This window comes from Drosophila biarmipes, chromosome 3L (genome assembly GCF_025231255.1).
Source record: "Drosophila biarmipes strain raj3 chromosome 3L, RU_DBia_V1.1, whole genome shotgun sequence".
Classification (NCBI taxonomy): domain Eukaryota; kingdom Metazoa; phylum Arthropoda; class Insecta; order Diptera; family Drosophilidae; genus Drosophila; species Drosophila biarmipes.
In genome coordinates, this window is record NC_066613.1 from 18,926,950 (window position 1) to 18,951,971 (window position 25,022).

The following is a 25,022-nucleotide window of genomic DNA, read 5'->3' on the forward strand; positions in this document are numbered from 1 at the left end:
ATAGATTGTTTTATAACAGGCTACAGAATCGGTCAACCTACTAGCATTAAACATTATTTCTTTAAATTAAGAAATGTTTAATTTTGCATTAGAGAAAACCATATGGTAAACGAGGAAATATTACTATTTTCCCTTTTAAATTTCATACATAAAATGAAATGAAAACCCCTTTTTATTAAATTTTAAAAATAATTTTCAAATTCTGATAGTCAACTCAAAAACGATAAGCGATAACCATCGCCTTGCCATCAGCTGAGCGCATCTAGTGTGACCCTTGGCGCAAGCAGTGCAAAAACACACCAGCCATTTTTCACCCAGCCGAATTCAGTATTCCGCCGCTCGTCACCTGCGGTCATACTGATTGCAACTTCCAATTTTTTACAAAAAAATCCAATGAAAATTAAAAAACATCTTTTCGTACCTTTAATGCAATAATATGTGCATTTTGAAGGTGAGTCAGTGCAGCGCCAGTGTCGAAAATCGCTTTCGAGCGACTTTCTCAAGAATCTGCCGAGCAGAGTGAAAAGTGAAACGTAACGAAAAAAACTTAGGGAGAGAGTTTTTGCGGAGTTCAGTGCTTTTCCTGGGGAATATCTGGCTTTTAGGGACTGCCCGGAGGTGCGTAGCCATCGTAGACAAGGGTGGAAGGCCCAAGAAGTAAAGATCGCACAGGATACTACCCGAAATTCCCTTTGTTCGCGTCTTAAAAGAAAGCGGATGGCTGATGACGTTGAAAGCGAGTTACGTTTGTGTTCCCCAGCAAAATGGTTGGACTGCCCGTGTGCCAGTGTGTGTGGGGGCCTTCGAAGGGGGCACAGACGATCCTACGAGCACGTAAACCCCGAAAAAGTTCTCCAGGAAGTGCAATTTGGCCTTATATGTATGTTATACATACCTACAGATATACTTGCATGCGTGTACAAATGCCCCCGCACACCAGCAGCAGCGCGCGCGGGTGTGTGGGTGAGCGGGTGTGCGTGTGTGTGCGCCAGCGACAGCTGACGTTGGGGGTACTGCGAGAAGAAGCAGAAAAAGACGAAAGCGAAACTTTTCTACTGTGCCACTTTTGGATCGCTGTAAAGGGAAAATAACTCTGCTTGACTCACGCCACTTACATCTCTGCATAAGTTTGGTAATACCATACATATAAGGGCCAACAAATTATTTCTTCAAGCTGTACTCTTCCATAGATATGATCCCTATTTGGGGAACTTATTTTAAAGAAAACTTCTCGTACTTATGGTAACCCCAACTTAGGAGTATATTTGATCATTCCAATTGAGATCAATTTTATAGATTACTTTGTATCCCAAGTTTCACATCCAAAAACCTAGTATTAATGATTAAATCATAAGTTCTTTGGAATATCCCATCCACCAAGTATAATATATGAGGTTGATACCCAAAAACATTTTTTTTTTATTAAAACATTTATGTTAAGTAACTTATAGAAACTTCTCTTTACCAAAACCCAGATAAGAACAACGAATTCCCGTAATGGGGTTATTTCAAATGAATTTATACATTTACGTCATAAAAGATCTTTGATTTTAGAGTTTTATTTTAACAAGACTATTCTTATTGCTCCGAAATAGTAAATATAATTGTTCCCTAGTCTTTTTAGTTTAAATCCTTTTTCTATTATAATTTACGTGGGTAAAATGTATTGACATATAATAAATAGCTTAAACGTATCTCCAAGAAACCATTAAGGCAAAAGAGTATTCCAAACTTCTACGCACGTAACTGGTATTCTTTTCCTGTAGGCTTAATCATCTTAATTGGTTTTTATTCACAGCATGCCGATTCAGGCTCCCTCATGGACAGATTTTCTGAACTGTCCCATCTGCTGCAATGAATTCGCGGCCAGCCAGCGGTGCCCGGTCAGCCTGGGCTGCGGGCACACCATCTGCAAGCTATGTCTGACGACCCTCTACAACCGGCAGTGTCCCTTCGATCAGGTGAGTTCATATCCACCATCGCAAACTTCTCCAAACTTACACGCCCGTTTGCCACTCATTTGCAGACGGTGATTGTCAGCGAGATCGACAATCTGCCCGTTAACCATGCTCTGCTCCAGTTGGTTAAGGACTCGGAGCTCCTGGAGCTGGGACCACCACCGCCCAGTGTCCAGAAGCTGGAACCGGAGCACCTCAAGTGCTACCAACTGGGTCAGCGGTGCATCGAGGAGCTGGCCTTGCATCTGAAGTCCTTCCTCAACCTGAACGGAAATGGCAATCTCCTAACTCGACCCATGCAACGGAAACTGGTTACCCTGGTCAACTGTCAGCTGATGGAGGAGGAGGGACGCGTGAGGGCACTTCGGGCAGCCAGATCCCTGGGCGAACGCACTGTCACCGAGCTGATCCTGCAGCACCAAAATCCCCAGCAGTTGAGCTCAAATCTATGGGCGGCTGTGCGGACTAGAGGATGTCAGTTCCTTGGCCCAGCCATGCAGGAGGAGGTGCTCAAACTGGTGCTACTAGCCTTGGAGGAGGGATCGGCGCTATCGCGCAAAGTGCTGGTCATGTTCGTGGTGCAGCGACTGGAACCGCAATTTCCACAGGCCTCCAAGACGAGTATCGGGCATGTGGTGCAGCTGCTTTACCGTGCCAGCTGCTTCAAGGTGTCGAAACGCGAGGCAGACTCATCGCTGATGCAGCTTAAGGAGGAATTCCGCACCTATGACGCTTTGCGCCGCGAGCACGATGCCCAGATCGTTCAGATAGCCACCGAGGCGGGTCTGAGAATAGCCCCGGAACAATGGTCTTCCCTGCTGTACGGAGACGTGATGCACAAGAGCCATATGCAGAGCATCATCGACAAGCTGCAGACACCCAGCTCCTTTGCCCAATCAGTCCAGGAACTGGTAATTGCCTTGCAGCGGACTAGTGATCCCGCCAAGCTAGCCAGTCTGCATCATCACCTTAAGTACCTGGCCAACATCGATCCCTGTGCCGAAGTGGCGCCTTGGCCGGATTTGGCTGAAGCCCTAGATGCAGTCCGTCATTCGGTCGTGGGATTGGTGAACTTCCTTCAGCACCATGGCGTTCGCAAGGCTCAGGATGGAGTCAGTGGCGGTGGCAGTGGTGGAACGGCCAATAGCAATCCCAAGTACAAGATCAGCCTGTGCAGGGACCTGAATGTTCGGAGGGTGTGTCCCAGGGGTGCTAGCTGCACTTTTGCCCACTCCCAGGAGGAGGTCGAGCGCTACCGGGCCCGAAACCGCGGTAAACACATAAAAACACCGCTGACGCTGCAGGGACCGCCAGCGATGGTCAGTGGAGCCATCAAGAAGCCACTAGGAGAGCCGGATGGACCGACTTTGGGAGTGCCACCCATGTTGCCCATGTCTCCCATGCATTTCATGGGCTCTCCCAGGAGTTATCTGGAGCCCAGCTTGGGTCTATCGCCTGGCGGAGGACTTCCACCGCAGCAGCCTCCACCGCCGCTGCTGCATCATCACAGTCCCATTGCCCGACTCATAGTTCCCAATCGCTATGATCCTCGCTTCAGCGGTTATGGCGTTGGCCAGCCGAGGAATCCTTCGCCCAGGGAATACCAAGCCAATCCGGGAGCGCCACAGCAACGCAATGCCAACCCACCGAATTTCAGTGTGAACAGCAACATGCACAAGGGCTACATGATGCCCGGCGGCGGAGGGGACGTCTTCCATCTGGGCAACCCCTGGGAGCAAACCTACCTGGCTCAGCAGCAGCAGCAGCTTCCTCCACAGCACCCCCAGCAACAGCAGCAGCAGCCACCGTCCAGCAAGCCGAATCCCAGCCGACCGTTGTCGATTTTAGCCGCAACAGCTGATACCTCATTTTATGAAAAGAAACCGCCGAATAGTGTTAACATAGACCTGGACAGAGTCCCGGAGTCCGATGTGGACGCAGTGCCTCTGTTCCGGCGATCCAACAATAACAACCACAGCAACAACAACAATAGCAGCTCCCACAACAACAACCACAGCAACCATGGCTCATCGCTGCTCTTCTGGAATAATACGGGCAAAGAGTCGGCGAACTTTGTGCGATCGGACTCCATATTGGATGACGATGCGTCCACATTCGATGTGCCCACCGGCTCCTCCATGCTGAGTCGCTACGGACCCATTTGTCCCAAGAGCAGCACGAACAGCAGCTGGAACACCTGGCTGCTGGATAACGACAGTGATCTTGGATATGGTGGCTACAAGAGCGACAGGAACGACAACTTCAATGCTAACAAGGTAGGTGGAGTGGGCTAGGCTTTAATTGCCCCTTTTAAAGGGGTGCGATTATTTGCTTTTTTATCTTTTAAGGTAATCTATTTTATTGTTAATGGGTTCGGTAACAAGCACACCCCAAGTTCTTAGAGATAAACGACTTTAATTGCTTAGCATATTCAGTTTTTTAATCTTTTGTATGCATTGTCTTTCCGAAAACAGCAGCAACCGCCGATGTGGGGCAGGAAGCCGCAGTTAATGTCGGAGGACAGCTTCGAGGGCGGCATCGACAGCGGAATGATGCAGCAGCTGGAGAAGAACCTGGTGGACATCGTAGATCCCGACGACAGTGGGATCAAGGTGGACTAGGAGCTGCCGACCAGAGGATATTTCTATATAGGTGTTTATATAGATCGTGTTTGGGCGGGAAGAGAATATGTATAATGCAATCATTTTACACATCGTTAGAGGTTTGTACCGCACAGTTCAAACTTTGGTAGAATTTCAAATGTAATTGTAGTTAAAAAAATTGATCCAACCGATCCGTTATTGGATCGGGGCCAAAACAAAACATCAACTGGGTTGGGTACCGTCTATTAGAATCTATTAAATAATTGTCTAATTAGTTCATTGTTCAAATTTTGTGGAAATGTGTTTAATCATGTTCGTGTTATGTTGCAAATTCGGGGATTGTGTCTAGCAAATGGAAAACTAAAAGCAAACAAACAACAAAAAAACTCAATTTAGATCGTAAAACTTTGTGTGTAGCCTAGAATTCAGCTCAGACGCGTAGATCTGCTATAAATACGATCCGTAGGAACCCCCCAAAAAGGTGATGATGAGAATGATGAGGTATGCAGACGTATAGCAGCAAAGATTTTAAAGCAATTTTATGTCACAGTAAATAGAAACTGTTCACGAACTAAGTAAATCATGATCCCAAGACTTCGATATCTAGGTAAAACTCAAATTATTATCCACATCAGTCTGTTTATCATCCTCCCCCTGATTAAGTAATTATTTGTGATCAAGTTTTGATTGATTGTGTAACGCTGTAAACATAGATATAAACACATATATTTTTTTTAATTATTAACTATTTCAAAACGCTATTTTTATATATACAAAAATGAGCAGGGCTGGAAGGACCTGTGAATCCTTTCGCTCTCAAAACACAATCACACACATACACCAACACGCATACACACTGAGCCACAGGACACGAACGATCATTTGTATGTGTGTGAAATGAATGTTTATATTTCTTAAAGAAATTTTAATAACGCTATTGTGCGATGTTGTTAACTATTGTACTATATATTATTAAATTTATTGAAAATAAATTAAAATCACGTCCCCCTTCTCCCATTTTGTAAACTGCGAGAAGAGTGCAGCACAGAAAGTGTGACGAACCGAAAGTTGAATTTGTCTGTCAGGGCTTTGAGATCATTTACACATACCTACTCTATGCAAATATAAATTTATATTTATATCTAGATACTAACCAATTTGTGCGCTCTATTATTAATATTATATATTAATGTCAGTTGAGCCCGCGTTTTTCATTCAAGACTATGTACATCATTTTGATTTGAAGAGAAAGATGAGCGATTTTGTAACTTGTATTTGTTAAGCGATGAAATCAGGAACCTTATATATTACTGCGCTTGATCATAGAAGAATATAACATATATATCTTTACAAATATATTTATTGTTAACGAGTTTCGATGCCGTGTGTGTAGTAGAATCCATGTAAAAATATATTCCCCGACCCCACGGGGAGTATGTGTTCAGTTGTGAGCTAGTTAAAATTGATCGAAGCAATTTTAAAACAGAAAAGATAACATACATTTAAATGTATTTTCCTATTACTCAGAAACTAAGGCATTCAATGTATAGAAGCGAATCGAGGGAGGTGGTTGAGATTTCTTCGACCCTGTGAAATGTGAAAATCTAGAAGAAGGCTGGGTGGAGAGGCGGCTAACTGCGTACTTAAGTTCCGACTACGATCTAGATACAGATTCAGATACAGATACAGATTTAGCGTTCTCCGCCCGTCCTTTGGCTGTGGTGAAGTTTTTTTTTTGATAGCTTAAACCCAATGGGTTCAGTTCATAATAACGTATTTGTTGAGTTGAGTTTTGTAACTTTATAATTTACAATCAGTCCAGCAACCCGCCAAATGCCCCCCAAAAACTCCAAACTTCAAAAACTGACCGAGGCTCTTTTTCATACAGATCGTGCCGAGCAATTCACACATAAACACAGACATTTTCTATTTACACACACTTATTTAAATGCATATCTATATATATTTATACATATGTTAATTAAATGTATTTTTGGTATTATCACTCAATGTTTCTATTCTAAGCAAATTTCGAGTTCTGTTAATCAAAGTGGAAAAAATATGCAACAAAAAAATTATTTATTTTATTTACCAATAAATTTTCACAAAACTTTTAGTTGTTTCGGTTTTATCTCTATAACTCTTATTATTTTAAGTTCGAGATGAAAGCTAATGTGCGAAACATATCAAAGCGTTGATGGCGAAGCAAGAAACCAAGAAACTTAGCAAAATAACCACCAGCAAACGTATAAGGAACTAAGAACACCAATAGAACCACCAGATAGGTAATTTAATGGAATACAACACGAAATCCTATAGTTAACGCAACTAGTTACAGACAATCCGCATAACTAAATAAGATAAACGTAAAGTATGATATGGAATATAGGCGCTTCTGTTCCTCAACCTAGGGTTAGTGATGTTAAATGTATAGACACAGGTGCAGATACAGACGATTTTGCAGTAGCTCAGATCCAATAAGTCTATTAAAACCTGCCAGGAGACCGCCTGTCGAGCCCCTCAGTAACATCCCCGATAGAACTGCACTGCAATTGAATAGGTAGATAGCCAGGGGACTCTCTTTCAGCGCATCAAATGTGTTAGGCTGAGGACAATACAATACAATACTCTCAATTTTAACCGTACAGCCCCAAAGTCGCAAGCTCCCTGAAAGGTCGAAGGTCGTCCCGTCTCTGCAAAACCAAATCGTTGCTGTTTTTGGTGTAATTTATAAGTTGAAGATCCTTGAATTGTGATGATGTGAAATTTACAGTTAACATGCGAAACTAATCCCAGTTCAATGGGAACGAACAAATGTCTTTATATTAAATGCTATTCGAAACTAACTATATACGAGTATAATAATGTATCTAAATACACGAACTACACGCAACCGGGAAGATGAATCAGCTAGGCGTAAATTGTATCATAGAACTAAGCAGAGATTGTATTTTACATGCATTCTACAGGAACGCTAAACCATCCCCACCAAGCGGGAAGTGCTTCTACTCCAACAGATCCCCCTGATCAAGCTGGGTCTATGTCCATGTCTTCGTATCCCAGAAAAGAAGAGCTCTCCGATCATATTTCATACTTGCCAAGTGTCCGAATAAATATTTTTATTAGTAACATTTCAAGGCTGCTGGCAGCTTGATAGTTCTAAACTACAGATAAAGACCGTAAAAAACAAATAAATAAGTAAGCTGTTTTCCCAAAAAATTATTCATCATAAAATTGCCATTTTGCTTGTTTATTTCGGCATACTACCCAAGCAAACTTTAGATATTAATGGTATTTTAGAATCAGAATTAAATTCCCTTTCTGGGGTATGAATAATTTCGGCTTACCGAAAGCAAACATCTCTTCTAGTTTTGTGGAATGTTAATCGATAGTGTATGTTCTTGGATGTGCTGAAAATGTATATTTATCTTCAAAATTCATTGTAAATGTTAGATATGAAAAACCAAACTCAATTTGTGTGTGTATGCCTGAAATTTAAATAAAATAAACTTAATCGAAATCTACAATTCCATTTGGTATACTTGATATGGCTCTGATTGCTAGCAATCTGATCTAGTAATGCGGTTAATGTGGGCTCACTGAGTATAGAACAATATCTATTACCTTAATCAGTGGGTATATTTTCTTTATAAAACCAATTATTTCTTTGAAAGAAATGTTAAACTGGACTTAAAGCTTAATCCTCCAGCTGGGGGTTCCATTGGTTTGGTATGTCTAAGTCGTGGATTTCACCCAATTCCAGCATAAGAACTGCTCCATTTTTGGCAGTCTCAATGGCCTTAACTATATTCTCCGCGCAAACCTCCACCGTTTGTCGCTTCACCTTGTTGAACACGGTGCGCATGCTGGTCTCGAAAAAAGGAAATGTGGTTTTCTTTTCAATGTCCTCCAGGATTCCAGTGTCCGTATACCCCGGGCAGATGGTAATGAAGGCAACGCCACAGTGGTCATAATGAATGGGGCTCTAAGAGATGAATTATTAAGATAATTATTTAATTCGAGTAAAATATAGAAACTTACACCCAAGGCCCTGGTAAAAGTAGTAACGCCGTTCTTGGACGTGGAATATATAGCCATCAAGGGCGTGGGCTGTAGACCAGCCACCGAGGATATGTTCACTATGAGTCCACCCTTACCACCTTTTGCCTTGTTCATGTACTCCAAGGCGGTCAAAGTGCTGTTGATAACGCCCACCTTTAGGGTATAAAATTAGAAACTACTTTATAATAATAATCAATAGTTCTCTTACCAGGTTGATCTGAATTGTGAGTTCAACCAGACGATCATCCAGCAGTCCACTACCATTGACCACCACATCGAAGTGACCGATTCTCTCCGCGGTCGCCTTATAAGCTGCTTCGATGTCCGATTTCTGAGTGATGTCCAGTTTTTGGTAGAAAATATCCGTATTTTGATTTGAGGTTTTCCACTCATCTAGAAGTTTGACATTCTCAGTCAAATCAAATATGGCCAACGCCTAAAGAAGCAAATAAGTGGGGTTTATTCTAAGTCTTGTTTGATGGTTAAGCCACCTTTATTTGCCGCTGCAGCAGTTCCTGCACACATTTCTGGCCAATGCCTCCAAATCCGCCAAGGTAAACCACATTTTTCCCTGCCAAATCCATGTGCCAATGTTAAGAGTTGGTAGCAACTTGCGACTTGTCTTCTGGTTAAAAGATCAGAAACTGCCAAAAAACTCAACTCTTTTCCTTTTTTTTTAATTATCTAATATGTGGGTGGAGAGATTTGATAAAAGCTTCTAGGGCTAGGGAATTGAAGAGGTTTTTGTAATCTCGTGGAGATATGAAACCATTTGAAGTACTCTTTCGAAGAGATAGTCGGCTAACATATAAAAGTGGCTTATAATGTTTAGAACTCATTTGGAAATCTTTATAAGTGGCATAAAGATAACAACAATCTATTGAGTCTGGATAGGACCCAGTTAAAATAAAATATACTTAACAATTTCTTTTGGAAAGTTAATCTGCTCTTGCTGTCCCTTTGATCCCCTTAAGTGTAGAACAAGCTTGATTAACTCAATACTATTTTATTTTTCAATTACCAACCATTCCAAACAGATTATATATCAATGCATATATGTACAATAGAAACTTTAACAACGCCGAACTAAGCCTCAAACTGGGGCTTCCACATGACCGGCATATTCATCTCGTGGGTTTCACCCAACTCCAGCATGAGAACTGCTCCATTCTTGGCCGTCTCTATGGCCAGGACCAAATTCTTGGCGCAGTCCTCCGCCTTCTGCCGCTTCACCTTGTTGAACATGGCCAGCATGGGTGTGTCGTAAGTGAACGTCGTCTTGTTACCAATATCCTCTAGGAGACCAGTGTCCGTGAATCCCGGACAGATGGTAATGAAGCCGACGCCGGAGTGGGCGTAGTAAATGGGATTCTAAAAGTGTAAAAGTGTATTTAAAATATTTATTAATCTGAAATCTATAATTCGTCCTGCCCATACTCACAGCCATGGCCCTGGTAAAAGTGGTGACTCCCGTCTTGGCCGCCGAGTAAATGGCCATGAGAGCTGTGGGTTCCAGGCCAGCCACCGAGGATATGTTCACTATGAGACCACCCCTACCACCCTTGGCCTTGTCCATGTACTCCAGGGCGGTCAAAGTGCTGTTAATAACTCCCAACTTTGGTTAGGTAAGCATTTATAAGCTTTGTAAATATTAAATAATCTTTACACCCTCACCAGATTAATTTGAATGGACAGCTCGATCAGACGATCGTTCATCAGTCCGCTGCCATTGACCACCACGTCGAAGTGACCGAACCTCTCGGCGGTTGCCTTATAGGCCGCATCTATGTCCGATTTCTGAGTGATGTCGACTTTTTGGTAGATGATATCCGTGTTGGGATTTTTGCCTTTCCAGTCAGCCAAGAGCTGGCCATTCTCGGTCAGATCGAAAACGGCCAGAGCCTAATGATAAAGGTGATTAGAGCTGCGTTCAGGTCCAGATCGGTGGTCAACCCACCTTTACGGGCCGCTGCAGCAGTTCTTGCACACATTTCTGGCCTATGCCGCCAAATCCGCCAAGGTAAACCACATTTTTGCCGGCCAAGTCCATGTTGCAGTGTCGAAACCTATTGCCTCTGTTCGATTCCGTGCAATTCAGTCGCTGGCAATTGGCAAACTAATCTTCGCCAGATTTCGACCCCCTGCTCAGGCGATCTGGAAACAGTGCTAACGACCCTGTCGCTATCGCCATAGCTCTCCGTTCTCCGCTCCAACGGAGCTTTTTGGACCATCTTACTCTCGGAGAGCACATAATATTCTGTTAGTTATCAATTCATAAGCTTAACTAGCGCTGGCTTGGCGACTTTTTATTGGTTAGATTTTGACTTATTTTAATCAGCATTATCCGACAGAATTTTAAACTAAGTATGTTTTTGCTAAGCTACCATATTTTAGTAATACTCAAAATGTATTTAGTGACCTAAATATTGCTTCCTTAGGGTATATGTTTTTTTTTACTTTATGCCTTTATTTTAAAGCACCAGCACTGAGGTGAACTGCTAATTAGTATACATTTGTGCAATGATAATAGTTCAGATTACTGCGCATTTTTATGATAAAGATATCACGATCTGGGAGTTTGAGAAAGCTTTTAAAAATATTTAACATTTATTTATGACAATGATTTTATAATGAGTAAAACCTGTATACACATATTTTTTTAATAATGGAAAGATTAAAGATTATTTATTTAGTTTTTAGTTAGTTAGTATTTAGTTTTAAATTGATATATATTTTTAAAACATTTAAATATTAAACAAATGTTTGTAGATGTCTCCTACAAAGTTTCGTATCTCTTACCAAAACTTGAAATGGTCCCAAATTGGCATACAATTCAGGAACAAAAATTTTTATTCAGCTAATTACTCCCTATCTAAAAAGGGCTAGTTATCCGCACCATTTATATGTGTCAACCAGCGAACCATGAGCCCTTGAGACCACCTAGTAATCGAATATGGATGTTTATCCCATAAATGCGGACAAATCGACTTCCCCCATTTCTTTTCCGCCCAAATCCAGGTTGCGCTTGCCACATCCGTGGCGGCACAGATCTTTGCTGGAAATGTCGCCCAATTGCGCAACCGTCGGATCCGTGTCTCAATATTAAGTTCACTATTGCAACATCCGTGCGGTAGCGAACCAGAGGGCCCAAAGGCAATCGACACCAATCGGATCGCAGCGGATCGACTTGCGGATTTCGAGGTCATTGTGCAGACTGGGTGGTGGGTGGCGCCTCGAGTTACCCGCAGGTGGTATAAAACACCCATCGAAGAGCCACTGCAGCATCAGTTCCACCAGAGCAATCAGAAGAAGAGGATGCACTGCTTCACATGGACGATTCTGGCTGGCCTTTTGGCCCTAAGTTCGGCTGTTGGATTGCCTCAAAGGCCGAGTGGTGGCTACCAGGAGCAGGACACGGCTAGAGCCTTTTATTCCTACGGCTACAGTGACGACAATGCGGCCCGGGCTGAGTACTCCTCCAGAGATGGCACCTCTCGGGGCTTCTACTCCTATGTGGATGCCGAGGGAAAACTCCAGACAGTTCGTTATGAGGCCAATGGCGCGCAGGGCTTCAAGGCTGAGGCAAGTAACCAACCCCAAGCTCCCGTGGACGAGGGAAAGGCTCCGCTGCCAGTTTCCGATACGGAGGAAGTGCAGCAGGCTCGTCTGTCCCACCTGAATGCTTTGAGGGAGGCCAGGGAGAAGGCTTTGGCCGCCAGCTTGCGTGAGGAGGCGGACAGAAGACAGCAGCAGGAACAGAACAGGAACAACGACGGGGACCAGCAGTCGGGGGAGCAAAATATAAGCGATGAGGACGCGGCAATCCTGGAGAGAGTTCGAGCCGAGCTGTCAGCCATGCTGGCCGATCGTCAGCGATCGAGCAGTCTGCAAAGGAACCGGGAAGATGAGGAACTACGACGAGACCAGAATATCCGACAGGAGCTACGACAGGAACTAAGACAAGATCTGAGACAAGAACAGAGACAGGAACTGAGGCAAGATCAGCGGGAAGATCGACGACAAGATCAGCGAGTGGATCGGCGTCCAGTTCAAAGAGAGGATCTTCGACAAGATCAACGAGAAGAGCGACGACAGGATCAGCGAGAGGATCGTCGTCAGGATCAGCGAGAGGATCGTCGACAGGATCAGCGAGAAGAGCGACGACAAGATCAGCGAGAGGATCGACGACAAGATCAACGAGAAGAGCGGAGGCAAGATCAGCGAGACGAACGACGACAGGATCAGCGAGAGGAGCTAGAGTCCCGCCTAGCTGAGCGTCAAAATGAACGTCAGGATCAGTCCTCCCTCCGAGAAGAAGCCCTACGAGAACTGAACAACAACCGCGATAACGATCGTCAAAACTCGCAGCTTCTTCAACTCCCGGTATCCACCGATCGCGATGCCAGTGATTTGCGCCTGCGCACCATCTACTCCTTGGCCGATCTCAGCTCCAGGAGCTATTTGAAACTGGGCGACTTGGCCAGTACCGAGAAACTGCTCGAGGATCGTTTGGACAACAGTGATGTCCGCGTTCCGATCAGTGCCTACTACACCCTGGTCTCGCCAAACACCAAGTACAGTGTGACCACGCCCACGGAGCTGAGAACCCTGCGCCCAGTGGCCCTCAGTCGCAGTTTGTTGGTGAGCAAACGCAACTGAAGGACTGACGTTACGGATCTTGGAGATGGATCAAAGCCGGCTAACGATCGTGAAAGATAAGGGGGTGTAACTATGATGTGTTTCCTAAGAATAAATGCAAGACAGAGCACCTTTGTGCCTAATTCACATGTTGTCATTATTTGCTATTTGTTGCGATTAAGTCTATAGGAGAGTTATTAACTTGCTGATTCTTATCCATTCCTGAATCCATTCATTAAAACTTAAGATTATTTTTTTTTTGCATATTTATTATTTTTTTTTTTTAACTTTAAAAACTTACAAAATAAGGATGAACTCTTTAAATCCATAAAATATTAATAAGTTCATGTCATCATTGCCTGATCCTAATAAACATCTAATATTATCCCATATTTACTGAGTAATATTTCCATTCGGTAGAAAAGTGGTTTTAATCAAACAGCTTAAAAAATCGGTTATTTAACTGCTAACATAGTTTATAAAAAATGGTAGAAAATACCATCTGTAATTTTCAAAGCAGCAGATTAATTCCAAAGATTAATTGAAACAACACCATTTTTTAATTTCCAACTTGCATCATTTATTGCTCAACAATTAACAGAATTTTTCGAAGAAGATTCATCCCAGGATTAGGCCACTGGCAGGTAGTTCCTGGAGGGACCTGGTGCCTTGGCATTGCTGTGATAGTTGTACACGAATCCTGTGGTGGGCTGATAGACATAAAGCGGCTGGGAACGAACGGCGATGGGTGCTGGAGGTGCTATCACCAGGACCTTCTTTTCGGCGAGCAATTGGTTGCGCAGCTTCTCGGCTTCGAAACGCTTGAAGAATGCCACTTTAGCGGCGGCCACCTCGGGAGTATCCTGAACAGGCTGGGGACCCACGGAGGAGTCGCCGGCTAACCTCAACTGGGCCTGGTTATGGGCTTCCAGATGCTGGGCACGCAGAGCGGCCACCTCCGGGGTTTCCCGGTTGGCCTGCTGGTTGGGCAGACTGGAGGTCACATGGAAACCCTCGGCATCGGCCACATAGTCCACGGTCTGAGTCTCGCCATTGGCATCCACGTAGGAGAAGGTGCCACGGATCACGCCGTCCAGGGTGCGGGTCTCGTGCTTGGAGTACAGCGGAGCCATGTAGCCGTAGGCGTACTGACCATGCTCATCCTGGGTGTGATACTGGCTGATCGTATCCGCACTGGGTGGGGCCCCATACTCCAAGGTCGGTGAGCCCGCAGCCAAGGTGATGGTGGTGAAAATCAGGCAAAGATTGAGGAACTGCATATTCTCAGGAGTGGTCTACAGGTATGTTTATATTTTTTGGGGATCTTTTTAAGGCGCTGCTAGTGTGGTGGACTAGTACTCGCTCTAGAGAACTCTGTGCTGGGATCGGTTGGGGATTCTGCCTTTTATAGGCGGCGCCTCCTGCCAAAAATGCACAATTTCGTGCGTTCTCAGGAAGGTCGTCCGGTTGGGTTTTTACTTTCATATTCCACCAGCCTGGATTATTGTTCCTTTTTCCTCTTCCTCTGCTTCCTCGCTTTTTCGTACATAAATATTTTGTCGATTTCGATTTCAACAAGTTCAGCATAAATTTGAGCACAACAGCCGCAATTTGTTTCCATCTGCGGCAGGGGCAGCAGCACGCATCGTATCGTACCGCATCTTATTGTATCGCATCGGATGTGGACATGCTCGGAGACAACCTACAACGTTCCGCAATGCCACAAAGCAAGAACTTAATCAGGCTGTTTTTCAGTGGGTCCCGGTGTGCACTGAGAGAAAATAGACACAAGATGAAGGTTTTATATATCTCATTCCCATGAAGGGCATCTTTAAGTGTACCTCGCTTGTAACATTTATAATAAAAGTTTTCTATTTAAAAGTAATAATAAAATATTTAAAAATAGTTAAGATATTATTAATAAACAATATTTGCATTATATTTTTAATAGTCATCATCTGCAATATATAATATATTTTCAAATATTTATTGTACGTAGTTTACGTATTATTGAAGAGGGGTAAAATTACTAATTGTATCCTTTAAAATTTTTACGATATTGAAATCTAACAAAAGTTAAGGTAATAATAAGATGCTGTAAAAAAATACCTTAAAATAATTAAGATATTTTTTAGATCTTAACTTAATTTCCAATTTGTTTCTCTTTGTGTGCGCCTGGGATCGTCGAGGAAGGGTCAAGGAACCGGGTTGGGCTATTCGATATGCCGGCTACCTTTTCCAGTTTCAGTTATTTCGGTTGTTGCCTTTGCCGTGGTTTATGCTGCTATTAAATATAATTGAAATCAAAATTCGCCTTACATTTATGAAGAGTTTATGCTGTATGTTTGGAACGTGATGGGTTGCACAGGGGCCAAAAGGTTGAGGTAGGACAGGGTCCGAGTGAGCGGGTTCCGGCCCTGGGGCTAAGCTGTGAAGGGGTAAGGTTCAACCGGATTTGTATATTTATGCTAAAGCAACTTGATAAAAGTTATCATTAAGTCAATATTCTAAGGCTAGCTAATACTAAATACTTAAAAATATACTCTGAGGTCATTTCATATTCCAAATCCTAAACAAGAATTCCACTCAAAACCCAAATAAAACTCTCGAGACTGATTGACAATTTTTATTTTAAATTCGAAATTCCTTAATGATGAACCAAATCGGGCCTTGAGGGTTCGCCTTCTTCAGTAGTAGAAACCAGGGGTGTAGTACCGGGGGATGGTGTACCCGTAGACAGGAGCCGGCACAACTACGTGGTGACTGCGGGCCACTGAAACCGGCACCTTGGCCAGCACCTGGTTGCGCACCGCTTCATTCTCGACGCGCTTCAGGTGAAGCGATTTGGCAGCAGCCACTTCCACGGTGTCACTCACGGGATGCGGCAGCTGGGCATGGCCACCAGGTGATCCGGCCACGGATGAGCCGCCAATGGAGTGCTCATGATGCTCCACTGGGTGATGGTGTACCTCTGGCTGAGCACTTCGTCCGCTCTCCACGGGAGTGGGGTGATGTGGCACCTCAACGGGGTGTTGGCCAACAGGATGTACAATTGCTGGATGTGATCCCACCACGGGATGCTCGACGTGTTGCTGAACCGGGTGAGACGCACTCCTAGGTCCAAAACCAAGCGACTCCTGGGGAACTACCGCTTTGGGCAGATTGGTGGCTGCCACATGGAAACCATCTGCATCGGCCACATACCTAACCGTCTGGTATTTGCCCGCCGCATCCTGGTAGCTGTAGCTGCCCTGGGTGACTCCGTCCAGGGTGTGGGTCTCCTGTTTGCTGGACAGGGGTTCCGAGTAGCCGTACGAGTACTGACCCAACTGGTCCTTGGCGATGTACTGCCGCTGGGTGGGCGTAAACACGGCTGATCCCTCGGCGGTGTATACGTAGGGATAGTACAAGGCCAGACCGTGGGCCAAACTCAGGCTGCCCAATAACAGAAGGTACTTCATGGCGATGGAAGATTCCTGCAGGTGAGTCTCGTTCTTAAGTTCACTGGTAACTGTTGGCTCTGAGCTTAAGTCTTCATCCTTTTATACCCAGCAGGTTCTTGGCCGAGTTCTAGGTTCTAGGTCTGGTTTCGGCTGGGTTTCTTGGCGTCCAGCTCCTGCTGAAGAATAATTCTACACTCGGAAAAATAAGGATTAAAACCTAAAAAGTCTTAAGTCACAAATATTATTCCAGTCTAACCAACTCAGTTTAGAAAGTGGTTACCTTTTATTTAAACGAATTAAAAAAATTTAATTGTATTAAGAATTGTAGAAAAGGCAAAACCAGCAATATTTATACATTTTTAATAATGTAAATGTATTTACAATATTACTTTTTTCTTAATTTAATTTTAAAAATGTGACATATTTTTAAAAAACATTTGTATTATTAATTGGTCTTATATATTTTTTTCTAAACTGTACAAACAACATAATTTATTTTAACTAAAGTAATTGTTTAATGAACCTTTTTTCATAGACAGCATTAAAAATGTTGAAGTTTTGGAACTATTTTTTCATACTTCATTTAATGGCCAAGTTTTCTCAAAATGCATCCATCAGATGCACTTCAATGCAAACGAGGCGATCGCGTTGTCGTGTCCACTTGTGTCGTTAACGGACATTGCAGCTCCGCCCTCCACTCCCCCTTTTTGGGATTGCCTCCTCATGAAGGCGGTGTCAATTTGGTTTAATTGTGGCCAAGGCTGGAGTGGGCTCAAACGAGGGAGGCTCATGGAGATGGAGATGGGGATGCAGAGGCGGAGGCAGCTCCTCCGCTCGAGGAGCAATCGCTGCCTGGCATCTCCATCTCCATCTCCAGTTGCATCTGCATCTGCAGCCGAATCAAGGGCCTTGGCTGGGTGGACCATCAAGGCCAAAGACCGCATCCAGCCCAGCGTGTAATTGATATGCAATTGTTGTTGCTGCCGCGGCATTGTGGCATCTCGGCCTCCCTTTTTGTCCGAACATTGCAACGGGGCCACGACAGCAACGGCAACAACTGTGGCAACAACCGACGACGACAGCAACGGCATCTCAAGGTGAGTGAAGGCCAAGGGCCACATTTGGCCGCAACTTGGACACGGGAGTCATGCGCTCCAGTGGCGTGCGGAAAAGGGGTTCTTAGGGGGTTTTAACTGAACAAAAAATTGGAGTGAAACAACATCTATACCAAATGTTAAATCTCATTCGTTTTCTTTTTTTTAAACAAGTTTGAAAATCTGAAGAGAATTTTTTATTTGTATGCTGAATGTGTCGCGGCAGAGAACCAGCAGAGCTCTTCCCTATGCCTACTTATAGGGCAAAAAAATTATTTAAAAAAATTGAATTATTATTATTATTAATTATATAAAAACTAACTAAATTTAAAAATACCTTTATTATTCGACAGTCAGGACTAATAGTTTTGAAGAACTATATACTAGAACTGCGTGAACTTATATACTAGAGTAAGTGTACTTACTGGGGATTGAACTCAATACCAAAAGAGAACCCCCCTAAAAATATATTTCGCCCCCGCTCATGGAGCTTCTGCAGCTGCATTGGTATCTCCTGCTCCTCCTTCGCTGGGGTTTTATTTTTAGCATCGGCTTTATCGGATGCCGCAGATCGGTGGTGCTTAAACTTCGCTCCCGATTAGGAGGAGGGACTGCTGCAAGAACCGCCTTGGCCTTGACGGCCCCGCTGATAAGTGCGTTTTAATGTTAGCCCCGTTGGCACTTAGTTTCAATCAAAGCCCAATTCTCGCCATTCCTGCCAGCCTTAATGATCTCGTTAGTTCTGGGCTGCAATTGAAAATGGATTGGCAATCTGGTCTGGTTTACCGAGACCCGACGCCAGTCCGATACCTCGTTCCTCACGGCGTGGGCTGGTGTGCACTGATTTGTGAAACATCCGCGGGTCTTTGGACTGCCTCTCACTTCGTGGCTAATTAGAGGTGCACTAAAGATAGGCCAGGTGGCAAGACTCTTGTTCGTATCAGACTTTTTGTGCCCTTGACAGAGAGTTTAATGAGCAGGGGCTACAATTTATGGGATCCCTTGTTTTAATTTGGAAAGCATTTTAAGTGGGAGAGGGAATAATGGATAAAATATATATATTTTACAGAATTAATGTAAAAGTAAAATGTATATAAATTTAATTGAAAAATATATACTATACCATAAAATATAGTGAGCTTAAAGGTTTTAAATTTGTTACTTAAAAAAATCATCATAATTTCCATTTTTATTGCTGTTGTGACTGATAATTTCGGAAATTGAATAACTATGAGATGTATCTAAAAACGATCTGATACCGATTTCCCCACGTTAACTTATATATTTTCTTATAAACTCTAACTAACACCCAAATCTAATTATTAATCAAGCTTTTATAGATGTTTTTAATAACTATGCATAGCCGTAATTATTTAATGTTACTTTTTGAACAATTTTGGAACTTAATTAAAAGACTCCTGAGGGTACTAAAGTTCCGAGGGCCAAGTTAGTCTTTCGTTCATTCCGTATTTTGTTTTTGGGCCGGGCCTATGACTTCATCGTGTTGGCCACGAAGCTAACCAAATAGTTCTGACAGTCAGGGCCCATAAATCAATGTCAAAGGTTTTTTCTTTCGTTGTAGGTTTGTGTTGGGCTTTGGGCCGGGGATTTTGTCTAATCATTTTATTGTGTGCGAAGCAATTTCCTTATGATTTCCTTTTGACTTTTACTTTTCCTGATTGCCCGAAAATAGTTGAGTTCAAAGAACCCATTTACCAGGTAGGGCGATCCAAAAATCTTAATCGCTTCACATACTCGAAGCCACAACTCATTTGCATACCTTGGCATGAGCTCACTGCTTAGTAGGGCCCTAGTCACACCCCAAAAACAGCTCCAAGTAACCCCCTCCCAAAGACCCCCTCATTATGCCAATTGTCTGGCACTTGTTGTGCGTGTTTTTGTCAAAAATTTCACGCATCGTTTTCTGCTTTTGGCGGCGGACACATACAAATCGTCTGTTTTAATAGCTCAGACTATACGGCATAGCCCTCCCTCTGCTTCAAAACAAATTCTGGAAAAGCTTTAAGCTTTTGGCTCCAGAACTACACTCACAACAAACCAAATTCCGAGTGGAACTTGTTGGTTTGATAAGACCTCTGGGCCCAACGTCACTTTTGTTATTCTGAGTTGTTTTTGGGTCTCGTTTTTTTCCTTTTGATAAATGGCTTGGTCGTGTGGCTTTCGCTGTTAGTTTCGGTGAATAAAATTTTGCGAAATGAAGTCATCGCTTGAAAAAAGATTTAGGGGTCAGTATAAGTGTGTATAAAATATAATCTTTTTCTTTATCACATTCAGAAAGTTAAGAATTTATGTTTGCTCACATTTTGGCAATTTTTCCTTTTGATAAAATATTGTAGAGGATTTTCTTTTGTTTTGCTAAATTTCACTCAACGAAAGCTCACTCAAAACAAAAATATCACTCATACGCCGCTTGGGCCTCTGCTAGCCACTGGCTGCGCATTTGTCCAAACAGTTGAGTTTCGACATCGCCAGCATTCGCGCGTTTGCCTTAAAGTAGTTGAAAAATAACCAAGGAAAACAAGAAACCATTTTTTTGGAAATTTATTCAAGAGTTTTGGTACATTTATAAAGATAAACGTAAGTCAAAAAGGTTAAGGAAATAATAGAAAAAAAGTTTAGATTAATCTTAGAAAAGTTGGTACCTTTAAAAGGATGCGAGACCAAGGTTTTTCTCTTGCTTAGAGCCAAGAGTGCTCAGGATTTCAAGAGCAGCTTGCGACCCAGTTACCCCCAATCGCGTTCCCTTTTTCTATTGTGCCTGGGCCATCGTTGTTTTCAATTTCCGTTTGGAGGCCTGGTTTTAGGCGCAGTTTCCCCGCTTCCGTGTGTATATATGCGTGTGTTTAAATCATCAGTCTGAAATTCAGAGCCCCCGGACCCCCAGGAACCCCTTCTCCCAACTGGCGCTTGCGCGTTTCCCAGCTCCCAGTGATGTCATCTGGGCTAGTGGTGATGTAGGAACATATTACATACATATATCATGCCCAGAGCATAAGTCCCCTAAGTCAATGATTTCTCTATTGCGTTGCGTGCTGTATCAAAATCCCCTTTGCTTCCTGTTTTGGCCCCCCAAAAAAAAATTCGTTTTAATTTATGCATTCAGTCCGAGGCGCTAATATTTCAGAATGCTTATATACACACGTAAACTCATATCTGGTGCAGTGTTTCATGTTTCTCCCCCTGAACACAGGCGTTTTATTTATAAACACCGAGATGACCCAAATTTCCCTTCGTTCTTCGGGCCACTTGAGGTAGGTTGGGTTTATAATCATGGCCCGCCTCTCCAGGAAGCCCATTCTCTTCTACACAAGGCTATCTATCTATAACCCATTCATAATTCCTATTCAAATTCTGCCGATAAATATTCCCAATTAAGTTTTACCATTTTGGTTAAAAAACTAATTAAAATGTTGGCAACGAATTCGCAATGCTCGACTGGAGCTGGATGAGAACTTGTTCGCCCGATCAGGAATACAGAGAAAGAAACCGAAACAGCGATGGGAAACTGAGAAGAAGCGAATTATTTATGGTCCGACAGCCAAAGCGGATTATTTCTGATTTAGACTATCCACACTCCCCATCAGACTGCCTGATTTTCTGCGGTCTTGTTCGCGAGGGGCATGTTGACTTTGGGTTGTCAAAGAATATTAAAAACGAGTGTATATGCTAATAAGTATAATCCAAATTTGATCAGCACATCCTGTGTGGTGATAATCTTGTGAAAATCTTTGGATTGGTGTTTCCGGTTTTATCTGGGGTTATTTTTTTGGTTACGATTAAAGATTCTCAACTTAATGAATAAAAAAACTAAAAGGAAAATGTATGTTTTTAAAATGAATTCTTTCGAATTCCTTTTAAAATACTATATTCTTATAATATAGGGTCCACTCTGAGAGCATTCCCACGTCGCTTTGCTTTAGTTATTAAAAATCATAAACCTCTTCTTGCATATTCCAACTTCTTTTGTCGTGTAGTTTGTCAACTTTTCTTGTTTCCCAGTATTTATGGGTTCCAATTACAAGTAAGGGCGGAGCAAAGGGTTCGATTAGTCTTCGCCGGGGACGGGCTCGGTAGTTTGTACCGTCTTGAGCGGAGTTCAAGTTCAATAACCCTGCTCTTGGACCGCCGGGATGATTAATGACCGGCGGTCTTGAGATGCACGCAGTGCTCTCAATTAACCAGTCGGTTTGAATACATGATTTCGATGGATTATCCGGGCAATATGGGCTATGAAATTGCCTCACCCCAGAGCTATTTAGAGCTGATCCCAGAGCAGCGTAATCAAGAGCCGGCGTAATGAGGCGATGACATAAGCAGTGACTCGATTCACTCACTGTTCGATTTGGGTTGCGCATGGGGCTGGTGGGGGTGGCGTATGGATATAGTGGTTGACATGCTCGGCGGACTGCATCAAGGTCATGGCGATACCCTTACCCATGCCCCCTTCCATTTCGATTTGTTAACATCTGTCCAGGCACAAGCCGCAGCCCCGTAACTCAGGGATAGAGGACTCCAAACTGGTTGCACTTCCAATCTTATCGCCCCCCTAAATGGTTCCCCAAACAGCTTCCATCTCTCCCGGGGCTTTGGCTGCCAGCCTTAAGTGGTGCGTAATTAATGGGCCCGCCAATAAATGCTCACGTTTTATTTACTGTTTATGGGAGGCAGAGGATTCGGCTGCTCTGCCCTGCAGTACCTTTCCGACTTCGTGTTGGGTAGCCTGTAAACACGGGGACAATTTATGCTACAAGCCATTTTAAAACTAAATTATCATCCTAATTTATGCCACGTTCGATGGCCACAAATTAAGTGAGGTATTTTTGGGAACGGTTGGGGGAACTTAAGGTAAATAAATGAAGCACTTTTTTTTGGATAAGTGCTGACTATTTATTTTTAAAAAATACCCTCGTATTTACAATCATCTTTTCATTGACTCTTTTTATTATTATTAATTTTTTGTTGTTAGAGTCAAGAATTTTTTAGATGAAAATGATAATCTATGATACACCTAAAGCAATGTGCCCCTAACCCATCCCCAGCTATGGTAACTGTATGTTGAAGACTTATCATAATAGATCTCGCAAGCTACCGCTAAGTTCTGACCCCCTAGGTGAGTCAAACCTGTTGACCATTTGTGTTTGTTTATTTGGGTTTTGCAAAATGACGATAATTGCCTTTGTTGGGGGACGGGGAACCAAACAGATGACGCCATTTCATTATTAGATCTCTCCCAATTTTTCCTTTGCTTTTTCACCTCTCGAAAACCATCTGAGAGAGCTTTGGGTGGGTACGGCTGTGTTATTGTCCAGTATAAGCTCTGATATCATTTCGAAAGGGAAGCAAGTAAAACACAGATAAGCTTCTCGGCCTCTCGTAAAGATACGCATGGGGATAGAACCTTGTTAGTGGACGAGGACGGACAAGACCCACCACAATGTTGGTGAGCGTTGTGGCCCACAGGTGAGGAAATGCGTAGGTTTTTGTAATGCGTAGGATGTATTGCGTGATAGCAGAACCCACAACAAAGTGGTAAGTGGAAAACTGACCTATCGGGCAATGCATACTATCAACGTTTAATGAACCTCAGTTCAACCAAGGAGTGTGGTGTTTTAAGAAATGGTGGATTAATAGAATTTTTACCAGGTAATATGGTATAACAAATACTTAAAATCAAAATATTTTCCAGATCCATCATGTCCGAGGCAGCAGCAGCTAATGGAAGCCCCTCTCCAGCTCCAACCCCAGAGGTTCCGGCGGCCGAGCTGGCCCAATTGGCTCTGGAGGATGAGCCCAAGGTTAGCTTCTCGGATCAGTTCAAGGCCTTCTCCAAGTTCGGGGACTGCAAGTCCGATGGCAAGCTGATCACGCTCTCGCAGAGTGACAAGTGGATGAAGCAGGCCAAGGTCATCGACAAGAAGATCACCACCACGGATACGGGCATCCACTTTAAGAAGTTCAAGGCCATGAAGATCTCACTCAGCGACTACAACAAATTCCTGGACGACCTGGCAAAGACGAAAAAGGTGGAGCTGTCGGAGATCAAGCAGAAGTTGGCCGGCTGTGGAGCTCCAGGAGTGGTTTCCGTTTCGGTGAGTTAATAAAATCCAAAATAAAATTAAGAAAAAGGTATTCATTTTTTTAATGTATAAATATTTTTCCCTTTTCATATATATAATACTCAACTAATTTCTATTTCAAATTTATTTTAGGCTGGAAAGGCAGCAGCTGCAGTGGATCGATTGACGGACACCAGCAAGTACACTGGCTCCCACAAGGAGCGCTTCGACGCCACCGGAAAGGGCAAGGGCATCGCCGGCAGGCGGAACATTGTCGACGGATCCGGCTACGTGAGTGGCTACCAGCACAAGGACACCTACGACAACGCCCACTAAATGGGGAACCCACCGTTTACGTCCGCCCTCACCCTCTCTTTCAACTGTCTTTCTAACTTTTGTGTTTCCCTAGTTAATGTCTCCCATTTCGTTTGGTAGCTGCAGTAATTTATCTTTGTGTACATAATCTAAGTTTTGTGATAATTTAAGTGCTTACAAATAAATTGATATATTTTGATTTCGTTTTTGTGTTCTGTTATTATGGTTTCCTTCCGTTCTCCTTCGATACGTAAAACTCTGAAGCGGCCCAAAAAGTTCAAAAGCAAATCCCAATCAAATTTATATATATTTCATGGTATTCGAGTCCATGTTTGCTAGTCCTAAGATAAGAGATAAACTTTTAATATTGCAATTTGTGAACGAAATTTAAATATCATATATGGAAACCAAAGAAATACGACATACAGATGTTATGTTCTCATAAGAATTTTGCTTGAATAAAAGAACTTAATAGTATTTATAATGATAAAGCTTTTATTGCGAGGATTAAACCCCACATTTTATGGTTATCCCTAGATAAGTTGTTCTATTCCATTGATTGCCGCGAAGATCACAGTGCAAGATGTTTATTAAGAGATCATTGCTTTATCTCGAGAATGACATTATCATTGATGCAAAGCTGGCATCGAAAAAACTAGAGCGGTGTGAAGCAGACTGAACGCTAGAGCGACCAGATGACGATGGAAATCGATATGGCGGCCTGAGTTTGCATAATCCTAACCCAGAGCAGGTGGAAAACTAGCTATTGATTGCAGCCGAACCAAAGTCACTCAAAGATATATCATATAACCCCCGGAAAATAGCTATAAAA

General features: G+C 43.1%; 7 protein-coding genes across 9 annotated transcripts; 3 read left to right on the top strand and 4 right to left on the bottom strand.

Moving 5' to 3' along the window:
• The first annotated feature begins 330 nt into the window (after positions 1 to 330).
• Positions 331 to 6,677, top strand: LOC108035257 (roquin-1). 2 transcript variants are annotated; one of them, XM_017110803.3, is made up of 4 exons: positions 331 to 451; positions 1,799 to 1,961; positions 2,027 to 4,234; positions 4,433 to 6,677. In XM_017110803.3, exons 2-4 carry the CDS (start codon positions 1,800 to 1,802, stop codon positions 4,577 to 4,579), a joined length of 2,517 nt encoding a protein of 838 aa, XP_016966292.1. In that variant the 5' UTR covers positions 331 to 451; position 1,799; the 3' UTR covers positions 4,580 to 6,677. The 2 variants fall into 2 exon arrangements, with proteins under 2 accessions (XP_016966292.1, XP_043950764.1); XM_044094829.2 differs by having other exon boundaries at positions 4,436 to 6,677.
• Positions 6,678 to 8,148: 1,471 nt separating this feature from the next.
• On the bottom strand, positions 8,149 to 9,234 carry LOC108034535 (alcohol dehydrogenase 1-like). The gene is made up of 4 exons (XM_017109460.3): positions 9,115 to 9,234; positions 8,832 to 9,059; positions 8,603 to 8,776; positions 8,149 to 8,546 (listed from the first exon to the last, which is right to left on the bottom strand). The coding sequence occupies exons 1-4, from the start codon at positions 9,205 to 9,207 to the stop codon at positions 8,259 to 8,261; spliced, it is 783 nt and encodes a 260-aa protein (XP_016964949.1). The 5' UTR covers positions 9,208 to 9,234; the 3' UTR covers positions 8,149 to 8,258.
• Positions 9,235 to 9,613: 379 nt separating this feature from the next.
• LOC108034533 (alcohol dehydrogenase) lies at positions 9,614 to 10,778 on the bottom strand. Its single transcript, XM_017109459.3, has 4 exons — positions 10,581 to 10,778; positions 10,298 to 10,525; positions 10,065 to 10,238; positions 9,614 to 9,994 (listed from the first exon to the last, which is right to left on the bottom strand). The coding sequence occupies exons 1-4, from the start codon at positions 10,671 to 10,673 to the stop codon at positions 9,710 to 9,712; spliced, it is 780 nt and encodes a 259-aa protein (XP_016964948.1). The 5' UTR covers positions 10,674 to 10,778; the 3' UTR covers positions 9,614 to 9,709.
• A 1,160-nt stretch (positions 10,779 to 11,938) lies between these two features.
• Positions 11,939 to 13,282, top strand: LOC108034785 (trichohyalin). Its single transcript, XM_017109744.1, has one exon. The coding sequence runs from the start codon at positions 11,939 to 11,941 to the stop codon at positions 13,280 to 13,282; it is 1,344 nt and encodes a 447-aa protein (XP_016965233.1).
• A 578-nt stretch (positions 13,283 to 13,860) lies between these two features.
• On the bottom strand, positions 13,861 to 14,626 carry LOC108034414 (cuticle protein 6). Its single transcript, XM_017109297.2, has one exon. It carries the CDS (start codon positions 14,539 to 14,541, stop codon positions 13,891 to 13,893), a length of 651 nt encoding a protein of 216 aa, XP_016964786.1. The 5' UTR covers positions 14,542 to 14,626; the 3' UTR covers positions 13,861 to 13,890.
• Positions 14,627 to 15,872: 1,246 nt separating this feature from the next.
• Positions 15,873 to 16,784, bottom strand: LOC108034774 (uncharacterized). Its single transcript, XM_017109720.2, has one exon. It carries the CDS (start codon positions 16,720 to 16,722, stop codon positions 15,949 to 15,951), a length of 774 nt encoding a protein of 257 aa, XP_016965209.1. The 5' UTR covers positions 16,723 to 16,784; the 3' UTR covers positions 15,873 to 15,948.
• A 3,473-nt stretch (positions 16,785 to 20,257) lies between these two features.
• LOC108035640 (tubulin polymerization-promoting protein homolog) lies at positions 20,258 to 24,389 on the top strand. Of its 2 annotated transcripts, none has more exons than XM_044095145.2 (3): positions 20,258 to 20,396; positions 23,506 to 23,908; positions 24,029 to 24,389. In XM_044095145.2, exons 2-3 carry the CDS (start codon positions 23,513 to 23,515, stop codon positions 24,209 to 24,211), a joined length of 579 nt encoding a protein of 192 aa, XP_043951080.1. In that variant the 5' UTR covers positions 20,258 to 20,396; positions 23,506 to 23,512; the 3' UTR covers positions 24,212 to 24,389. The 2 variants fall into 2 exon arrangements, with proteins under 2 accessions (XP_043951080.1, XP_016966834.2); XM_017111345.3 differs by lacking the exon at positions 20,258 to 20,396 and adding an exon at positions 23,152 to 23,279.
• Positions 24,390 to 25,022: the final 633 nt, after the last annotated feature.

Excerpts from the sequence above, each read along its gene's own strand:
- LOC108035257 (XM_017110803.3), top strand. The coding sequence starts at position 1,800 with ATGCCGATTCAGGCTCCCTCATGGACAGATTTTCTGAACTGTCCCATC. Across the intron at positions 1,962-2,026 it reads GGCAGTGTCCCTTCGATCAG|ACGGTGATTGTCAGCGAGAT; the intron begins GTGAGTTCATAT and ends ACTCATTTGCAG. Across the intron at positions 4,235-4,432 it reads ACAACTTCAATGCTAACAAG|CAGCAACCGCCGATGTGGGG; the intron begins GTAGGTGGAGTG and ends TTCCGAAAACAG.
- LOC108034535 (XM_017109460.3), bottom strand. The coding sequence starts at position 9,207 with ATGGATTTGGCAGGGAAAAATGTGGTTTACCTTGGCGGATTTGGAGGC. Across the intron at positions 9,060-9,114 it reads TGCTGCAGCGGCAAATAAAG|GCGTTGGCCATATTTGATTT; the intron begins GTGGCTTAACCA and ends TTGCTTCTTTAG. Across the intron at positions 8,547-8,602 it reads CTTTTACCAGGGCCTTGGGT|AGCCCCATTCATTATGACCA; the intron begins GTAAGTTTCTAT and ends TTCATCTCTTAG.
- LOC108034533 (XM_017109459.3), bottom strand. The coding sequence starts at position 10,673 with ATGGACTTGGCCGGCAAAAATGTGGTTTACCTTGGCGGATTTGGCGGC. Across the intron at positions 10,526-10,580 it reads TGCTGCAGCGGCCCGTAAAG|GCTCTGGCCGTTTTCGATCT; the intron begins GTGGGTTGACCA and ends CTTTATCATTAG. Across the intron at positions 9,995-10,064 it reads CTTTTACCAGGGCCATGGCT|AATCCCATTTACTACGCCCA; the intron begins GTGAGTATGGGC and ends TTACACTTTTAG.
- LOC108034785 (XM_017109744.1), top strand. The coding sequence starts at position 11,939 with ATGCACTGCTTCACATGGACGATTCTGGCTGGCCTTTTGGCCCTAAGT.
- LOC108034414 (XM_017109297.2), bottom strand. The coding sequence starts at position 14,541 with ATGCAGTTCCTCAATCTTTGCCTGATTTTCACCACCATCACCTTGGCT.
- LOC108034774 (XM_017109720.2), bottom strand. The coding sequence starts at position 16,722 with ATGAAGTACCTTCTGTTATTGGGCAGCCTGAGTTTGGCCCACGGTCTG.
- LOC108035640 (XM_017111345.3), top strand. The coding sequence starts at position 23,254 with ATGTTGGTGAGCGTTGTGGCCCACAG. Across the intron at positions 23,280-23,505 it reads GTGAGCGTTGTGGCCCACAG|ATCCATCATGTCCGAGGCAG; the intron begins GTGAGGAAATGC and ends AATATTTTCCAG. Across the intron at positions 23,909-24,028 it reads CAGGAGTGGTTTCCGTTTCG|GCTGGAAAGGCAGCAGCTGC; the intron begins GTGAGTTAATAA and ends AATTTATTTTAG.